Raw genomic sequence first — 19,606 nt, 5'->3', positions numbered from 1 at the left:
CTGGATTGACGGCCAGGAAGGTTCTTCTGTGTGTTTGGTGGGATTGGCAGGGAATAATCCACTATGAGCTGCTCCCCTATGGCCAAACGCTCAATTGCGATTGGCAACCGACCTGTACTGCCAACAACTGGACCGCTTGAAGACAGCACTGATGCAGAAGAGGCCATCTTTGATCAACAGAGGCCGAATTGTCATCCACCAGGACAACGCCAGGCCACGCACATCTTTAGTGACGCGCCAGAAGCTCCGGGAGCTCGGATGGGAGGTTTTTTTGCATCCACTGTATAGTCCGGATCTCGCACCAAGTGATTACCATCTGTTTCTGTCCATGGCGAACACGCTTGGTAGTCTGAAGTTGGCCACAAGAGAGTCCTGTGAAAATTGGCTCTCCGAGTTTTTTGCCAATAGGGAAGCGAGCTTCTATGAGAGGGGCATTATAAAGTTGGCATCTCGTTGGGAACGCGTCATCGAACAAAACGGCGCAAATTTTACTTTAATCGCATTATTGTAACCAATTTTATGAACAACTCAATAAAAATACTGCAAGACTTTTTTGACAACCTAATATATAACGAAAGCGGCAGACTGTTCGGTGAATTTGGAAATTTCCGGAACTATTTCACACCCCGCTGGCCAATATTAATTATGCCTTCTTTTTGTCACCACACAATTTTACTGTTCACTTGTGAATATTTCTCGGATTAATTGCACTGCGAAAAAAAATGTATGTGTGTATGTATGTATATGGATGCACATATGCCTCGACCGTTGGCAAGCGAATAGTAGCCGAAAGTGAATAACGGAGAAGCCGAAAACGGCGAGGAATATGGCGAAGCACACAAAATGGAGTCGGATGAAAAAATTTGCAGAATTTAAAGACGAAGAAGAGTGGAAAATCTTAAACTGCCGTTGTGTCGCAAAACTCGGACTTGGAGTTGACACGGAAGGAAAAAAAAAAACTTGTAGCCGTGTGAACGAAATTTAATGTTCGGACCACTACTGAAGACCGGCAGAGAGACGGAGACGGAAAAATATAGTACTTATTTTGCGGCGGTAAAATGCCGGGAATTGCTGGTAGAAAAATATCCAAGAATATCCGGCTCGAAGGACCGGCCCAAGAATATCCGGCGATGCTGCCGCAAAAAGATTCCATAGGTTATTGTAGAATGCTACTATATATCCTATAGCTATATTATATTATATTATAGATATCCTTTCGACAATATCCTACAGCTGCCATATAACTGATTGATTAAAAATGGTGTGTTTTTAGAGATGGAGTTCGCATTTTGCATGAATGCTATTTTTGGCAAAATAATACCAAATTTCATAACGATCGGCCGACTATATCCTATAGCTGCCATATAACTGAACGATCGGAAATGGTATTTGGTTAAAAATACCAACTTTGTATTTTTGAAGATAGAAGCTTGCGACTTTTTCGTCTATTTTGTATTGTAATAAATTGGTTTTATTATGATATTTTTATAAGGATCGGCCAACTATATCCGAAATTTACGTTGTATATACGCTCTTAACTGCAATGGTATATTAACTTCGGCTCAGCCCGAAGTTAGCTTTCCTTGCTTTTCTTCATATTAGTGAAAGTTTCATTTAAGAGTATTTATGTCTGCCGCGCGCGCACTTTGCAACTTTAAAAAGATAACTTACTCGTTAAAAGTATCTTTCCTTTAAAAATTTTAATTTTACAAATAATTATGTGTATTACATTAAACAATATACATTTTCATTAATATTTATACTTAAACTCCATTCGAAATAAATACTGAACATTAACTTGAGCAATATCGTATACTATGTATTCATTATATAATAAAGACGATTTTAAATTTTCATTGGTAACTGCTTTTCCAATTGGTATTTCGACGCCATCTTTTCTTATAAAACTCTCCTTCGGATTCGGCATGGTTCGTCCGCGTCCGAAGCAACTGTGTTTATTTTTTGGTAGTTTGGTAATATATTTGGCTGAAGTTAGTTCCATCATATCACCTAAAGCCACTTCAGAGAGAAGCATTAGTCCTGTACAATTTTTTTGACTCGTGCAACAATAATTGGCCGATTTAGAAACCATATCAGCAAAATAAATCCCTTTCCCGAACATATAGCCAGTTGGCGGTGCTTCTGGTGGAGCAATTTTTAAACCATGTGACAAAATACCGGCGAAGTTTGTTAAACGAGAACCATGCCATAGTAGTTTACGGTTATGAAGTTTTTTAAAAGGCTTATATCGTCTAGCTTCTCCTTGACGAGCCACTTTAAAAACGTCCACCACTTCGAGTACGTAGGAGGCATGTGTGGAAGCATGAGTGTTTTTTACATAATCTTTGAGAATAGAAAATTCCTCACTGTTTTTGTCTAGAGGTTCTAGATTAGTCTTCAATTGGGAATAATGTTTATCCAAAGGGTGTTTATTATCAGATAAGTCTTCGGTCTTTATAAAACTATATGCAACCTCTATTTCCGCTAGAGAATCAAGCATATGAACCAAACTTTCAACCTGCTCTATCGTTTCAATTATTGGCGGCGATTTCACTCCAAAATTATGAGGAATCAATGTATAAAATCTATTTGAAGCATCAACTAGTTTTGCGGTTGTGGATCCTGATTTTATCAAATCAAAAATATTTGCGGCGACAGTGTAAGCAGATTGAACCTGCTGTAAACTAAGCTTACCTAATGGCATTTTTTCCAAGTCAATATGAAACTCCAACAAGGCGCTTTTCATTGAGTCCACATCAAATATTAACTTAATTAGATTTTGCACAGATGGCTCTAAATTAGACTTTAAAGAATAATCTGAGTGATTTGAAATAGATGAGTGTTCTTCATATTGAACATCTATTGGATACATTCGACCAGCCATTTTCACAAATTGATTTCTTTTTTCAAAATCATTTCCGGTTTTATCAACATACACTTTTTTAAATGTATTTATAGCCTCTGCAATAGAACCGAACTCCTCAAGCTTTGAATTTCCTATGGTTGTGCCGATTCTGCCCCAGGAGCGAAAAATCCAGTACCTACGAATAACGAAATATATGAGAACCGATTACATAATTACATATTTTAGTTTAATTTAATTAAAGTATTTGTCAAAAATTGCATTAAAGAAATGTTCAACTCTGTTCTCTTCTAATACTAAAGTTACAGATCTTATAATTGGTATGATCCTGGCGCATATTTAAAGACCACCACCGCACAGCGCCACGAATATGTCCGAGTTAATAGATTTTGATAAAAAAAAAAATAAAAAATTTCTGCGATCAAGAATATAAATAGCATATCATGATATAGTGTTTATTTTGGAATATTAAACGAATCATTAACCACTAGCTTGACACCATTTTGGAAATTGATCATTATCGGGCTGAAGTATACAATAAAATAAACTAGTTTTGTTTTTTTAAACCCGGTACTCATGTATATACATCAGAAAACTGCAACGAGTATTATTAAGACAAAACGAGTTCTATTCAAGTACTTCCAACGTCAGCTGATTTTATTTTACATGAACCTATTTTCTTCGCCCCTCTATAGGCGAAGCAGGCTTCGATCAAATCGTTTTATGCAATTGCTGCTAAACGATTCATTGCGTTGAACTGTAGCTAAGTCAGAATCCAAGGCATTTTTACTAGAGTATAATTGTTTTGATGTTTTGATAAATATCTGTTGTTTACTCGAGTGATTCGGTTATAATACGTGTGCTAGAAATGTTTGATGAATTCAATGCACATCAAAAGTATGTGCTCTGTCTACTTGTATACATATTGGGAGTTTATTGTGGTTTGTTAGCCTTTATCAGGAAAAAAAGAATAACAAGAAAGGAAAGCTAACTTCGGGCGGAGCCAAAGTTGATATAACCTTGCAGTTAAAAAAAAAAAAACCAAAAAAAATATAGCGCTAACATCGGATATAGTTGGACGATCCTTACGAGAATATGATAATATACCCCAATTTATTATAATACAAAACCTAAGAAAAAGTCCCAAACTTCTATCTTCAAGAATACCACAGTTGGTATTTCTACCAGAACCCCTTTCCGATCGATCAGTTATATGGCAGCTATAAGATATAGTCGATCGGTAAGAAATTTGGTAGGTCGGATTAACTGACCAAAAATATAATCTGCAAAGTTTCAAGTCGATAGCTTTAAAACTGAGAGACTAGTTCGCGTGGGAACAGACAAACAGACAGATGGACATGGTCATATCAACTCAGGAGGTGATCCTGATCAAGAATATATATACTTTATAGGGTCGGAGACGTCTCACACTTTTGACCAAAATTATAATACCCTCTTCAAGGGTATTATAAGGCTTACTTACTTTGATTTTTTATCAGCTTCCAAAAGCTGTAACTTATAGTATGAATTTTTGTTTCGTTGAATATCAGTCAATCCAAGCACTGCGTTGTAGTTGTCTTTTCCCCTTGCATATACATGGGCAATGTCTTCCAGTCCACTTTCAGGATCAACGGCCATACCATTTTTAATCTTTAAAGTCTTCGATTTTGGTGCGGATTTAGTGTAAATACTATTTGACCTTAAGCTCTTAACTTCATCTTGAGGGACCTTTTTTGATAGATCTGACCCCCAATTGCAGAGACTCAAACTGTTAATATAATTTATAGCTCCGTCAGCATCGGATTCAACTACATCTAAATATTCTATAGGAACAACATGAATGCCAAACTTTTGAGCCGTCAACATTCTTTGGGAGTTTCGTTTCACTTCATTTTCAGTGGATATAATTGCTATAGTACTTTCCGATATTTTAGTTTCAAATTTTCCACCCAATTTTTGAATACGGGTTTTTAAATCATTCTCCTTATGTTTCATTCCTACGTGCGAAAATGTTAAGTTGTACAATGTAGGCTTTTTTCGAATGACTTTGGGGCTGAAAAAAATGAAATATCAATTAAATCCATCATTTGAATAGGGATTATACCTTGATTGGGATTTTAAGTACGTAAATTTTTTTGGATAAATTAAATATTTTTTTAAACAAAATTTATATTTTTAATAAAATGCATTTGGGTAGAATTTTAAAGAAATTTAGAAACTTCCGAAGGACGTAAATACAGTTTGTGTTGTTTAAGAATGGAAGATGGCAATGTTTTGCATCAAGAATATTGGTTAGAGAATACTAATTCAAAAATATTTTCAATGCTCACCCATCTAATGTTTCGTTGGCTGTTTTTACAGTTAAATTCCTCGAAATAGTAGATTCACTGGGGGGAATATATTGAATAGTTCGATTTTTTGGTGTTTCTTGTACAGAATCTAAAAACGAATACATATTTTTCAGAACATCTGGTATTTTACACGCCATCCGAGTGGGTTTCTTCAACAAATGCGCACATTTAGTCCACTCTGTAGTGTTTCCATTGCATAAATAGCCAAATTTGTTAAAAATAAATTGAGATCCTCCACATTCAGGGCATGGTTCAATTGATCCAAAAGTCAACAGATCAGCAGCTTGATCTAAAAGTTTTTCAGTATTACCGGTTATAGGTTCCTGATTGTTTGTGATTAATAGGCTCTCAATATCTATTCTTTTTACTTCACTTTTTAGTTTATCACGATACATAAATAATGTAACGTTTTCGTTTTCAAGTTGTTTTATGATTTTTTGGTCTTTGTTATCTTCTGTTGTTTCCATTTTTATTTTTTTAGTAGGCGGTAATTCCTCAGATTTTATTTTCCTGTAATATAAATGTAATTAAAAAAAATATTTTTAAAATGCACTATATTAGAAAAAAATTAATAATGGGACTTCCTGGATGCTTTGTTAGATCCTTATGCACCGTCCTTATAACAGATGTTGTCGCGGTAGCTAAACTACCGATTCCTATGAAGGAATCGAGCACACTTATACTAAGTTTTCGGCGCGTTGTGAGTTAAACGGCGGTAAGGCATTTCTTAGAATAATATTTAGCTATTATAAAATATACCTTTTACATTATTCGTTGAATACACAACTCGGAAGTGTTTTCAATGGTGCGTCTGTATATATTGTAGGCAACTCCGGGTAGAATTTGTGGCGCGTACACCGCGTTAGACGGAGAAGTCGCTGTTCATTCACCCCAGCAATGCTCCAGTAATGGAGCAGATGCGGCCGACCGGAGCCACTTATACGCAGCCAATTCAATAGCATCCGAGATCTGCCTGCAATAACGGAGCACAATCTGGGAAAGCTCGTCGCATTCGCCACGCAATTGAGTATCGAAAAGACCTTTTTGCAGTCAGCAAAGACAGACCAGCATTTGGGTAACCAAATGGCTCCTTATGGAGGAGCTTGTGGCCAAACTCCTGACAAGCAAACGAGTGGAATGGGCAAGGCATGCTGCAGGTATTCAGCCCTATCCGACTGTTGTGGTCTGCGTGGTAGCAGACTTTGACGTAAAAGTTCCAGGGCGTCAATTTCTTCATGCTAGCATCTACCGCTATCATGATGAGGAGGCGGAAATTTGACTGAGCAGTTGTCCCATGTGTGGACAACATGCCATTTGGAACTGCCAACGGTTCATCGGCGCTGTGTTGAGAGAATGCCCTGTGAGTGGATGCAGGAGGAAATTGAAGAAGCGCTAATCGGGTGTTGGACAGAGGGAAGGAGTCCGAGTAAATCCGAGTAAATGAAGGAGCATCGTCATCTGTGGATGCTCATGCGACGTCGGAAAGGAATTTGAGCTGCGTCGACGAAAACGGAGAACAATTCTATTCCGTGTATTGCGAGAAGCGCTAATTGGGTGTTGGTCAATGGGAAGGCGTCCGAGTAAATAAAGGAGCATCGTCATCTATGGATGCTCAGCCGACGTCGGAAAGGAATTATAGCTGCGTCGAAGAGAACAGAGAAAGACTTCTGTTCCGTGTATTGCCGGTGGCGCTATACGAAGGTGGGAAGCAGGTTCATTCACGCGCTGCTGGATGAAAGTTCCTATTTGACGATAATCGACAAAGAGCTGATTGAAGATCTAGGCGTACTGGGAGTAAGTCGTAAGCTACTAACGTGGTAGGTCTGTAGATTATTGGAGGAGGTTCGTCCACGCGACATGTGTTGAGGAACGAGTATGCCAGCCAGCGCTGCAACGCCGATACCAGACGGGATTATTATGGAAGAAGAAAAACATTGTGCTGCCACGTAACTATGATAAAGCGTCAAATAAAGAAGAAAATGAAGAATTACGGGCAGTTTGCCCAGTAATATTTACGAATTGTATTTTTTTCAGAGCTCACAAATAACAGTTTACCGTTTTTCGTTTCGGTGTGCTCACTAAGACAACAAAAAAAGACAATATTCGTGTGCTCTCGCTCTGAACTGAACTTTCGTTGCTCCTTGTTTTTGTTTTCGGTTAACTGTTCTCCGTTTCGGGGTTGTTTTTATGCTCCCTCAACAACAACCTAGAGTGAGCGATTCAACTGAACGCTCACTCATTGAGAGTCAGCTGATGAGCGAAAAAACGAAAAACTCATCGTAAATGGTCTTTTGTTTTTAGTAGAGTTTAAATAACGTTTAGTAACAGCTTTAACATATTTATTAAATCTTAACATTATATTTTTTATTTATTCAGTGTTTAGCTTAACAACAAGTAGAGAATTTAAAGTTTCTGCACTTAAAGAGCTTCGTCGCTCGCTTAAAATGTAGTGAAGCGGTGAAAAGGCCCTCTCAACAGTCACCTGAGTCGCTGGTACAGCCAGTACAACGTGTGCGAGCGCACTCAGATGGGGCGACTGCAGTTTTATATCATTATCATTTACATGTGGCTTACAACATGTAAATTACAAGTCATTCGCATATATGTACATACACTCATACAAAGGCAAAAGACTTTTATTTTCTTCGCTCGTTGCAAAATGGTCAGCGAATAACCAGAGCAAAAAGGACATGCAAAATTTGTTTTTGGTTAAGCACAGACCGTTCGTTCAGGAGACACAGGTGAACGGTTCTAGTGTGACCTTTTGCGCACCTGATGTGCAAAAAACTGTTTTTTGGTGACTATGCGGAGGAGTGACGGGGATGACCAACAAGATCCCGAAGTTTATGAGATGTGCGTGATAAACTTTGAAGCTGCATGCTCACCGAGTTCGGCTCATCATGTGAAGACTGTGAATGCCAGGCGATTCCTGGATTCGGACCCAAGAGCGGCCAAGGCCATCGTGGATTACCACTACGTAGACGACTATGTGGGCAGTGTCGCCACGGAGAGCGAGGCGATTGAGATATCTACCCAAGTGAAGAAGATACATGCGAAACCGGAGAAATACAAGTTTTTGTCTAGTTCGCACGCGGTACAGAGGATGCTTTGACCCAGTGATAACGCCCAGAGTATTGGATGGGGCGAGGCCGAGCAGAAGATTTTGGGAATGCGATGGCAGCCAGACACGGACGACTTTAGGTTTTTAGTAAAGTACCACAAAGTTGCTCACATTATGCTAGATGGAAAGAGAGTTGCCATAAAAAGGGAATTCTCAAGCATGGTTATGTCGACGTTAGACGAGCCACTACCGGCTGAAATCTACACCGCCTTCATGAATTGGCGTAAGGAGATGGAGAAAGTGGAACAGTTCAGGATCCCACGTCACTATTTTGGACCTGGGCGACGTGCAGATTGATGGACAACGCTAGGCAGGACCACGGAGTGTGCACCGGCACAGTCTCACGGAGATAATTGTGCGCGATGCCCATGTATGGAAAAATTATCAAAATGTGTATGTGGACCAGGATCTGGATCACGAGACTGAGAAGAGTGATTCGCTAGACGATTTATGGATGCATCCAGTGTAAGCTGCAGAGAGCGCGGCCGATGCCGCGAGGTGTTCGTGCCGGAGAGGCTCCAGACGGAGCTGTCATATAAGAGCATTGAATGGATCTTTAATTGCCCATCGTATCCGTCAGAGGGCGGATTCTGGGAGCGAATAGTGCAGTGCGTGAACAGTGTGCTGCGTCACACAGTGAAGGAACTGGAGAAGAAGAAGCACGTCTTGGAGAGTTTCGTGACAGAGGCGGAGAATACTGTTAAGAGTAGCTTATCCGCCACATAACCTTGATCTGGATGGAAGCATTGTAAAGGAAGGAGCAACAAGGAAACAATGGCGCATCGCGAGAACAGTGAGGGAGGGTGGGTCTTGGAGTACCTGCCCACGCTGACACGGTAAGAGAAGTGGTGCCGCAGAGACAAGCCTTTTCGTCGAAGAGACATTGTCTTCGTTTGTGACCCAGCTGCACCGCGCCGAGACTGGCGTAGAGGCGACGTAGAGGAAGCTTTAATGGAGAGGTTATCTCTATCCTCTCCTTTCCTGATTTATCAATCAGGCGGGACAGCCTGCGAATCATGGATGGCCATCGGCATTTGTGTGAAAATGTTCTTCACGAAGGTGCCGCGGGTCCAATGCGATACCGATAGTTTAGAAAGAGTCATGGAGTGTGGGAGGTTAAACTGCGGTAAGACATTTTTTAGAATAAATTTTAACTATTATTGACTTTTTAAGCCCTCACACAATGAAATATAAGTTTTGCGTTATTTGGTGAATAAACAACTCGCCAGTGTTGTCAATGGTCTGCGTGTATTGTAGGCAACTCCAGCCACAGCAACTCCATATCTCAGTAAGTAGATGCAATTAATGTTTGATATTTTGGGAGCAAAAGCGATTGGTTATAAGGTATTTAGGTATACACATTTGCAAAACAAATTTTTTGCCAAGGAAAAGAAAAGAAAGATAAGAAGAAAGAAAAGCTCAAACTCTCTGGTCAACAAAATTTATGAGTTGGTCGGAAATAGTTTCAAATTGTTCCGTTCCGTTAGCAATGTTAGCAACAGTGTAAACAAAAACGAAAGGCCTTAACCACACTTCAACCGAGGCCGACGCTCTACGATCTGAGATGGAAAATCGAATTCAGCGTAACTTTCGAGAAGGCTTTTGTACAATGCAATAATAAATGTGAGAAATAAACTGGACTACACTTCACCCGGAAGCTCCACATACTGGCCAATAGACCAACGTAAGCTCCAAGACCTATAGATTTTGTGGTGACAAAAAACATACCTCGCAATCCAATGAGGGCCAAAGCAGTCTCAAACTTAACATCAGACCACCCACCTGTGCTGACGCTTCTTTAAAGCCCAGAAATAACCAAACACCCTTTCAGCCAGACGTAGCCTAAAACTAAATGGCTTAAATATAAAAAAAAACCGTAATTCTCACATTGAACTCGCTCCGAATCGGAGATGTACTACATTACCCTCGCCAACTAGCTTAAATCTACCTTCTCAGGGTAAGGAAGTAGACCCAAACAGATACTAAAAATTAAATCAGAAAATCTTGTGCGTGTAAAGAGGAGAAGGCGGGTTAATTGGCAAAACATCAGATGATGAGCTGCAAAGATACGCCGTAAGGAAGCAACGCGATCACTAGACCTGGCTCTTCACCACCAGGCAGAAAATGCACAGCAGCGAATCTTTTGCCAACTTGTACACGGTATCCCCATTGGAGGGCCCACCAAAATTTAAGCGCTCCAATCAAATCGGGACCTCGATAAGAAACTCCTCAGGATGATAATTTTTCATCATGAGCATCATGAGTTAAGCATGTCCTTCTGTTCGTCCATGCAAACTAGTCTCTCAGTTTTAAAACTATCATCTTGAAACTTTGCACACACCCTTCTTTCCTTTGCACGCTGTATATAAGTCGGAACGGCAGGGATCGGCCGACTATATCCTATAGGTGCCATATAACTGATTGATCGGAAATGCTATAACTTTGGTGTTTTTAGAGTTAGAGGGTTCATGAGATTTTTAAATGAGATCTATTTTTGGTCAGATAATCCGATCCGTTTGGCTTATTGGCTCTTGCGTTAAGGGGTTATATACCTTTTTTATTTTCAAAAAAACGAAAATTTTTTTAGTGGTTTATCTTGAAGAACAACTCCTTGAGAACATTCTCCCAAATTTTCATAGAGATTGGAGCAGTAGAAAAAAAGTTACAGCGCTCCTAATCGCACGCCTCGTTGCGGCCTTAAACTGAACTTGAAACTTTAAACGCGAATATCTCGAAATGGTGTTTCTTGAAAAATGACTTTGCGGTGACATGGATTGGCGGAAAACTACTGAACCGATTTACTTCAAATTTTTTTTTAAATGTTCGTAATGAAATTCTCTTGTGCTTGAACGATCGACTTTTCACGCGCAAACTTTTTTTTCGGCGAAATAAATTTTTTAGTGAAATTTCTAGAGACTAAAACGTTCATTTTTAGCATAAAACGCTGCCATATCCAAACAAAAACAAAAAATTTTAAAATCGATCGTTCAAGCACAAGAGATTACTCTAAACTAATGAAATAATTTTACTTTTATGGTTTAAGTTGACCTGTTTGACCTGGGGAACTGTCACCGCAAGGCTCTAAAAAAAAAAGGCCTCTAAGGGAAACAGCCACCCCTTAAAAACTATTTAATATTTTTCCACCAAATTTTGCACAAACATTGTTAAAAAAGTGTACTATCAAAAAATTAAAACATCCGTGTAATTAAATAATTGCTACATACCTAAAAAAAAATACGAGCTTTGCTCATTTTCTTCGACAAAGAAGGTATATAACCCCTTAAATTGAAACTCAGTTGCCTACATACACCCATAAGCTAATCGAGTCGTTTATCTACATACTTGTAAAAATATACATGTGCATTGACCGTTGGGCCTGATGTCCCATCTATGTATTGTATAATCTTTAGTTAAATATACTTGAACATATATACATTAGTAAATACGAATGGTAATTTTTTTTTTGAGTCTGTGCTTAAGATTGTGCTTATTGCACGACGTTGTTGCCCCCAGCATATGTACTCTAACAACGGCAATACATTTTGGGAGCCTCCTCAGTCCTGCCCAGGGACTTTTTAAAAGCAACATGAGTGCTCCTTTTGCCCAACTACACCAAGGTCAAGAGTTTTATGAGTCAGTTTTACAAGGTCATATCCACAGGAAAATTCTTTTTTGAGGACTAGTCGGCCCCCTAGTCACGCTAACCGAACCCACAAACTAGAAAGACGCAATCTCCATCCTAAATCGGTGGCTTCGCCTTAAGATTCATATGCAGAAGGTTTGGTCTCCGTTGCCTTCCAAAGAAGCTTCATAAACGGCCTAAATGGTCGTGAAGTACGACAACCTCCCGACTGCCGAATGGTAGCCAACAGGTTTCATCTTCATTCCATCCAAAAACCTCTGCAGTAAAATGGCGCCACAATCACAACCGGATATCCGGGTACGGAGTCCTTCCGTCGCAAGGTGAGCCACGCCTTTACTAGCGTGCTTCCGATTCCGGTTTCGAGCTACTTCTGGGCAGTAATGTCTTCCTGGACAAAATGGGCTAATGCTCGCAAGTAAGCGCCTTCTTGCCTTAGACATGTAAGATCTAAATTGATACCAGATATTTTGGTATATTTTGGGAAGGTTTACGCGTATGTAGCAGGTATTTACATCATCAATAAGTTTTTTTTTTATTTGATAACGAGCGTACAAATAATGTCTACTTACGGAAGTACCCTTTTAACATCATGTTGATCCTCACTCTTTAGGTTTGAAAAGCCGGTCATATTGTCTCCACAAGCAAGCCAGCCTAGTTCAGTCCTAAGTTGAGCAAAGCATTCTAAATGGTGCCATAGCGGTTGGCCACCATATTTCATTCCCACTTCAGTATCATAGACCGTTTTACGTATTCGGATGGTATCCTTACTAATTTTTTGTTCACATCCACGACAGGATGCCCGACCTGACTTCGCATACTCCATTCCGAAGTCTTTAAGTGGCCCACTATCACCCTTACGTTTTTTTTTTGAATTAGTTTCACAGATTTGTTCTAAGTTGCCTTAAAAAAGATTAGACATTAATAATAAACCATACAATAATTATAAAAAGTACATACCAATACTATCTGCTAAGTCCTTTTGGTCAACGAATCTTAAATTTTCGTAATTTTGAATGTCACCTACAGAAGTTGGTCGTTGTTTTTGGAAAAAACAGCTTTTGTGGAACCAGTTAGGTATTTTGGAATCATGAAATGCAGACTGCGTTTAAAAATTATAAATTAAAATCAATAAACTATATACTATAAATAAAACTAGGTATAGATTTTCAAATCGGAACATCTTCGGAGCGTCTAGACACTTTTGTATGGGGCCATAAATACATTCTTTTTCCACTTACATTAATGTAAAATCGAAATTTTCACAGAAAGTTTCGTTTGTGTTAAATGATTAGTCATGAATAATCACCATTTGCCATTGAAAAACCTATCCCGGCCGTTCCGAATTACATATATACTGCGTGCAAAGGAAAGAAGGGTGTGTGCAAAGTTTTAAGTCGATAAGTTTAAAACTGAGAGACTATGTCGCGTAGAAACATGCTTATATCAACTCAGGAGGTGATCCTGATCAAGAATATATATACTTTATAGGGTATAGTCGACTTACATATAGTCGGAACGGGCGACTATATATTATAGCTGCCATATATCTGATTGATCGGAAATGCTATAGCTCCGGTGTTTTTAGAATGAGTTCGGATTTTATACGAATGCTATTATTGACAAAATATTACGACCCACAAAATTTCATAAGGATCGGCCGATATCCTATAGCTGCCATATAACTAAAAAATCGGAAATGTTCGAACTTTCGTGTTTTTTCAGAGAGAAAATTGAAACTTCGTTTGGATTCTATTCCATTTTGGTTTAGTTAATCCCTCCAACCAAATTTTATAACGATCGGCCGACTATATCTTTTGGCTGCCATATAACTGAACGATCGGAAATGGTTTTTACCAACATACAAAATACCAATTTTAGTGTTCTTGAAGATAGAAGTTGGGTATTTTTTTTAATTTTGTATCGTAATGAATTGGTTATATTATGATATTCTCATAAGGATCGGCCAACTACATATATCCGATTTTTGAGAAATATATCCGCAAAAACTGCAAGGATATATCAACATCGGCTCCGCCCGAAGTTAGCTTTCCTTTCTTGTTTTTTTTTTATTTTGGGTGAATGACGGCAAAAACGCACTGGTTCAAACGCACATACAAGAATGCCAACATTTTGTAAATATTAGTTTTAGTAGCCACATAAACGTTTCGTAGGGTAGCTAAGGAGGGTATGTAGTATGTCATATGAATCTACATACATATTTGTTGGGTCGCGAACGTTTTTTTCTCGACATACTTGAACCATTACAGCAATTCGAAGATTGTCTTTAGCAATATTGGATTTGCATCCTTTACAAGATGCTCGGCCAGTCCTAGCATATTCGGCCATGAAAGGTAGCTCAACATCCATTTTCAATTTTTATTATTATAAATGATTTAAATTGTTTCCGCAGATTCAAAGATTATTTAATTTATCGATATCTGTAAATTTAGGGCTTCTGTTAGAGATGACAGAAATAAAAATTAATATAAATATCGATATTTTTTCACAAAAAAAATTTTTTTTTGGGATATGCACTCTTTCAGTTTACATTCGGCCAGCGATTCGAGTTTTCGACGAAAGTTTAAAACATTAATTTTCGTAGAAAAATGTCTATTGAAAACGAATTTTTAGAGTGAGAATCTGAATCACTATCACTATTTCTAGCATTAAAATCGGGAACATTGTCATTATGGTTCATGTAACAAGAATATAGCAACTAACGCCGAAACGTTAGTTAATCATAAATCCAACTCCAAACGGCAGATGCGTTACGATTGTTTTGTATATATGTATATAGATATCAAGCAGTTGCTCAAAAAAACAAATTCTTCTTATTTCTGAAAAACAAATTTCATCCAAATGTACATGAGTCGTGTGAATGTACGCAACATAGAAAAGGAATCATTTCCAAGCACTTAAAAAATATTCATGATCAGCATCAACAGCTGAGCCGATACAATCATGTCCGTCTGTCCGTCCGCACGAATGAGCGCGTGGACCCAGAGACTATACTAGATAGAGTAATAGGATTTGGCTTGGAGATTCCTACAATACCCATGCAGCTTAAGTTTGTTTCAAATTTTTGCTACGCCCCAAGAATGAAGTTATACGTGCCGACGGATATGAAGCAGTAGGTTCTAAAAGAGAACCATGATGCACCGATTGAAACAGATGCAGGTGACGGGGAAAATGCTGGAGAAAGTGGTATCCAAAGGTTGGCGACACGGTTTGGGCAATGGAACATAATTTGTACAAAACGGCCGAATGGTTCGCGGCGAAACTCTCGTATCGTGGGTCCGCACACTATTGCCAATAATTGCCATTTGAAGGGACTTCCCTTGTGATACCATTTTTGGGATCTTCCCTTTCCGTGTTCTGAAGTAGTGGGTCAGTAGTTCGCCCAGACTGAGGCTATGGTAAATGTAAGTTAATTGTTTGTAGTTCGGTGAATTAAAAAAATGTAAATTTTATTTTTTAATTATACAACTTGGTGTTAAACCTCTATTTATTAAACGTAATTATTACAAGACACTTTTGATTTTTCTTAAATATTTTTTGTCAACCGTTCGCGGTCTCGGTCAAAAAGGGACTGACTTCTTAATTCTAAATCTGATCCAAAGAACCTCGGCCATCAGTTGTGTTTAGATTAGAGGCTTAAGATGAAAATGTCGCATCTTATTGTGAAATTCGATTAAGCTGATCGATGCAATTTGGTGGGTACTTGAAACGCAAAATGCGTAATTTATTGGGCTTCGGAGGGAAGCTGATGTTTACTTTTGATTTTGATTTGTTTATGGGGAACCGAGATCGTACCACAGAGCCAAAGACAAAGCCGAAAGCAAATGCAGAGTTTGAAAATATTGTTTATAAAATTCATAAGTGGCCTGTATAACTCACCTCATGGAAATCTCACCCCCTTCTAAAATGGATCGTCCCGATTCAATATGAAATTCGTTTAAATGATCTCTTAATTCTGTTAATAAATTTTCTTGGTTAATAGATTTTTCTGGTTCAGGCCGATGTTTTTTGGTTACAAATAATATAGCATTTTTGTATTTTATAATAAGTGCAAGAATCAAATATATAATAATTAAAATTAATAATACAAAGGAAAGTGATATTTTAGTATTCTTAATTTTAACGAAAGGGTTTAAAATGTTTATATTATCTAAAGAAATATCAGAGTTATTTGATAATATGTAATCGGATATTTCATAATTTTTGAAGTGGTTCGTAGTTACGTATTCAAGAATTTTATTTTCCAAATTGGTATATGAGATATTATTAATTTTAGTTGTACCATTAAATGTTATTAAAAACGAACCGTTTAAATGGGAGTTGTTAACAATATTGTTCCCATTTATAAAAATGACACCATCTTTTTTATTTTTTTCTCTTATTTTTTTACAGGTTGATTTCTCACCATTTAATAATCGGGTAAAACAAGTTTTTTTGTTACTTAAAGTGCAATAATTATTAAAAAGTTTGTTCTTAAAATTAGACATTTCGTAAAAAACATTTTCGCATTTTGCGACTTGATTGCTTAATACTAGTTTTCCATCGATTTGGGAAATCGCTCTAGCGTGATATATTTCACATCTGTTTTTTATTATTGGGTATTTTATATAAATTATTAAAAGTTCTTTATGCAATGCGATTTTAAAAGAAGAGCTGTCCATTAAATCAGCTATAATTATTGGTTTTTGTTCATGTTTTAATATTTCCAAGATGTCATCATTGTTTAAAATTTTGGTATTAAAAACGTCTATTTTTGCTAGAGTGATTGTGTCAATTAAATTTTGCAGATCAAATGTTAATAATCGCAAACGATGTTTTCGAAGTGGTAGATCTTGATCAATAAATACTTTTTTAAAATCATCGGAAAGAGATTCTATTTCTGTGAATAATCGGGAATTGATAATAGACTGCTTATTATTGTTTTCAATTAATTCATTAATTTTATTCTGAACTGTAATAAAATCATCGTGCTCCGGAGTTCCAGCTAACCATTTCCACACGGTGCCTAACTCATTTATCCCTCTTTTTGATCTAGTTGATATTAATTTGGATAAAATTAGTTCTAATACTTTTATGTCATATTTAATTTCCCATTGTGACCTTTTATTACTATCCCTTTTAATATTACCTGATTCCAAATTTATTATTTCTTTATAAAAGCTTAAGTTAGTTAGGTGGAATAAATCTGCGTATGAATCGTACGTCAATACGTCTTTATTGTCCTTAAATAAAAGATATTCGTGACTTGTATAGTCAATTATTTCAGATTTTGTTAATAAAATAAGGTGTAGTATGAGCACCTGATAAAACCTTTTCTGGGAAAGGAAAGAAAAAAAAGGATGATATATAAATACATAGAATTTTATATTATCTTTGTGAATAATTCTATTTCTATTGTTGATTATTATTTTGTTGGGTAAATTTTCTTTAACTATTTGTTTTTTTAATCTGGTTTTAAGTTTATTTCTTTCCCCGTGTGTCTTTTCATGGACTACCTGTCCTACATGATATTTTTTTTCTTTTCTGTTTTCGTTATGTGTTTCCAACATTTTCTCTTGAGTATTTTTCAAAAGTTGAGGAATGTTATCGTGCTCTATTTTATTATATAGTATGTCAAGGTTTTTGGTTCGTTGTAGAATGAATGCTCTGATTATATTCTTGAGCGGCTCGTATTACTATTTCGGAAAAGTCAGTTAAATTAAATTCTTCCTTAATGCATCGAGCTAATTCTGTTAATGTAGAATGTGCCCTTTCAACTTGTCCGTTTGACGTGCTGTGCCTCGGGTCTGCGTAATGTAAAGTTAAATTGCACCTTTGTGCGAAAGATTTAAATTGGGCCGAGGTAAAGCTCGGTTCATTATTGGTCATTATTACTTTGGCTTGTGGAAAATGTTGAAGTTCCATTACTTTATTTTCGATATTTAATTTATTTTGGATTTCTTTTACTACTAGAAATTTTGAGTAAGCCTACAAGTTATGAAAGTAAGACCTTGCGCGTAATATATGTCAATGTGTAAATTTTCTCCTTCTTTACTTGGAATTGGGGTTTCCCCAATTGGAATTTTTATTGGGTGCCTGTTATATTTATTTTCGTTACAAATCACACAATTTTTAATATATTTTTTTAATTTTTTAAAACAGTTTGGCCAATAATATAATTTACTGATCTGTTTGTAATTCTCTTCTAGCCCCCTATGAGCACGGCTGTGCGTTTCTTCTATTATTATAGCTTTATCTTCCTCGTTTTCCACGTCTTGTAGAAAGATTCTTGTAAAAAGGAATGTGTTTGTGAAATTATTTTTTAATGGTTATTGAATTTGAAATAAGTCCTCTAAGGTACAATGAATTCCTACCGTAATGTTAGGTGGAAGATACTCTCTTAATATAGTAATTAAATTCTCTGGTGTGTCATATTCAATTAAATGTCGTGTCCTGTCAAAGATTTTCAGTGACTCATGTATTGTATACCTCCCCGTTGTTTATAACAGTTGTTGTTTAAATTGATTTAACGGTTTACGGGTCTCTTGTATTACATTTTCAAAACTACTTTCAGCTGAATGCTGTGTGTTCTGATCTGAGTCTGACTGGTCTGTTTGTTCTATATCGCTGTTAGTAATATTATTTATCTGAATTCGAGATAATGCGTCTGCAACTACATTTGTTTTGTACCGGGCTTAAATGTTATTTTCGGTGTAAAACTTTGTATGAAAGAATACCATCCTTTCATATCTACATTGGGATTTTTATCCGAAATTCTTAGTTCCCGAATATTTTCTGGAAGCGGATATTTACTAATGGTTTCAATTTTCTCTGGGTCTATCATGATGACGTTATAGGATACCATGTATCCTAGAAAACGGGTTTCGCGTTTGAAAAACTTAGATTTTTCTAAGAGATTTTCATGTTTGCCCTCAATAATATATTTATAATTTTGTTTAGATCTGTATAGTGTTGTTCAATTGAGTTTGAGAATATTATAATGTCGTCCATATAGACATGACATGTTTTCCCTATTTGTTTTCTTAGAACATCTCTTATGTTCTCTCTTGTGTCTCTTATGTTCTCTATTTGTTCTCCATTGCTCTCTGAAAGATTCTTGGTGGATTTGTTAATCCGAATGGCATTCTTAAAAATTCGTATTTTTATTGAAAATTATTTATTGAAATTATTTATTGAAAAGCTGCTTTTTCGACATCAGATTCTTTCATTAGTATCTGATAAAATCCTGACTATAAATCTATTGTTGAAAAATATCTTGCTTTTCCCAAATTTGATAGAATTACTGATGGGTCTTGCATTGGGTACCTGTCAGGTATGGTACTTTCATTAAATTTTTTATAATTAATGACGAGGGTTAATTTACGTCTTTCGTCTTGATTCTCTTCTTTCTTTGGGACTACCAGAAGTGGTGAATTGTAAGGGCTTCTTCTAGACCTTATTATTTTTTCTGATAACATTCTTTTGATTTCGCTATTCACGAAGTCGTTGACAGATAGAGCATACGGATATTGCTTCCCGTATATTGGCCTATCGTGGATAAGATTTATTTCCCCCTTTATGTCTGTTCTAAAAGGAATTTGCATATTTATCTTTGAATGCTCCTTTTCAAT

The 19,606-nt window shown here is 37.0% G+C and overlaps 1 protein-coding gene and 1 long non-coding RNA gene across 4 annotated transcripts in view; one reads left to right on the top strand and one right to left on the bottom strand.

The window, feature by feature from the left end:
- Positions 1–1,681: 1,681 nt before the first annotated feature.
- On the bottom strand, positions 1,682–14,433 carry Parp1 (Poly-(ADP-ribose) polymerase). Of its 3 annotated transcripts, none has more exons than XM_017243597.3 (6): positions 14,232–14,433; positions 12,936–13,077; positions 12,548–12,878; positions 5,194–5,724; positions 4,347–4,916; positions 1,682–3,041 (listed from the first exon to the last, which is right to left on the bottom strand). In XM_017243597.3, the coding sequence occupies exons 1-6, from the start codon at positions 14,343–14,345 to the stop codon at positions 1,751–1,753; spliced, it is 2,979 nt and encodes a 992-aa protein (XP_017099086.2). In that variant the 5' UTR covers positions 14,346–14,433; the 3' UTR covers positions 1,682–1,750. The 3 variants fall into 3 exon arrangements, with proteins under 3 accessions (XP_017099086.2, XP_070135467.1, XP_070135468.1); XM_070279367.1 differs by lacking the exons at positions 1,682–3,041; positions 4,347–4,916 and adding exons at positions 5,974–6,956; positions 7,029–7,102 and having other exon boundaries at positions 5,588–5,724; XM_070279366.1 differs by lacking the exons at positions 12,548–12,878; positions 12,936–13,077 and having other exon boundaries at positions 14,232–14,378.
- A 101-nt stretch (positions 14,434–14,534) lies between these two features.
- The window catches only part of LOC138926203 (uncharacterized), a 36,242-nt gene continuing 31,170 nt past the window's right edge, over positions 14,535–19,606 (top strand). The window contains exons 1-2 of the long non-coding RNA XR_011442611.1: positions 14,535–14,610; positions 16,389–16,415. This is a non-coding gene — a long non-coding RNA (uncharacterized lncRNA). The remainder of the gene's footprint in view (positions 14,611–16,388; positions 16,416–19,606) is intronic.

The sequence above is a fragment of the Drosophila bipectinata genome, chromosome 3L (assembly GCF_030179905.1).
Source record: "Drosophila bipectinata strain 14024-0381.07 chromosome 3L, DbipHiC1v2, whole genome shotgun sequence".
Taxonomy (NCBI): Eukaryota; Metazoa; Arthropoda; class Insecta; order Diptera; family Drosophilidae; genus Drosophila; species Drosophila bipectinata.
The sequence above is the reverse complement of the archived record's forward strand: the minus strand, read 5'-3'. Positions and strand labels throughout refer to the sequence as shown.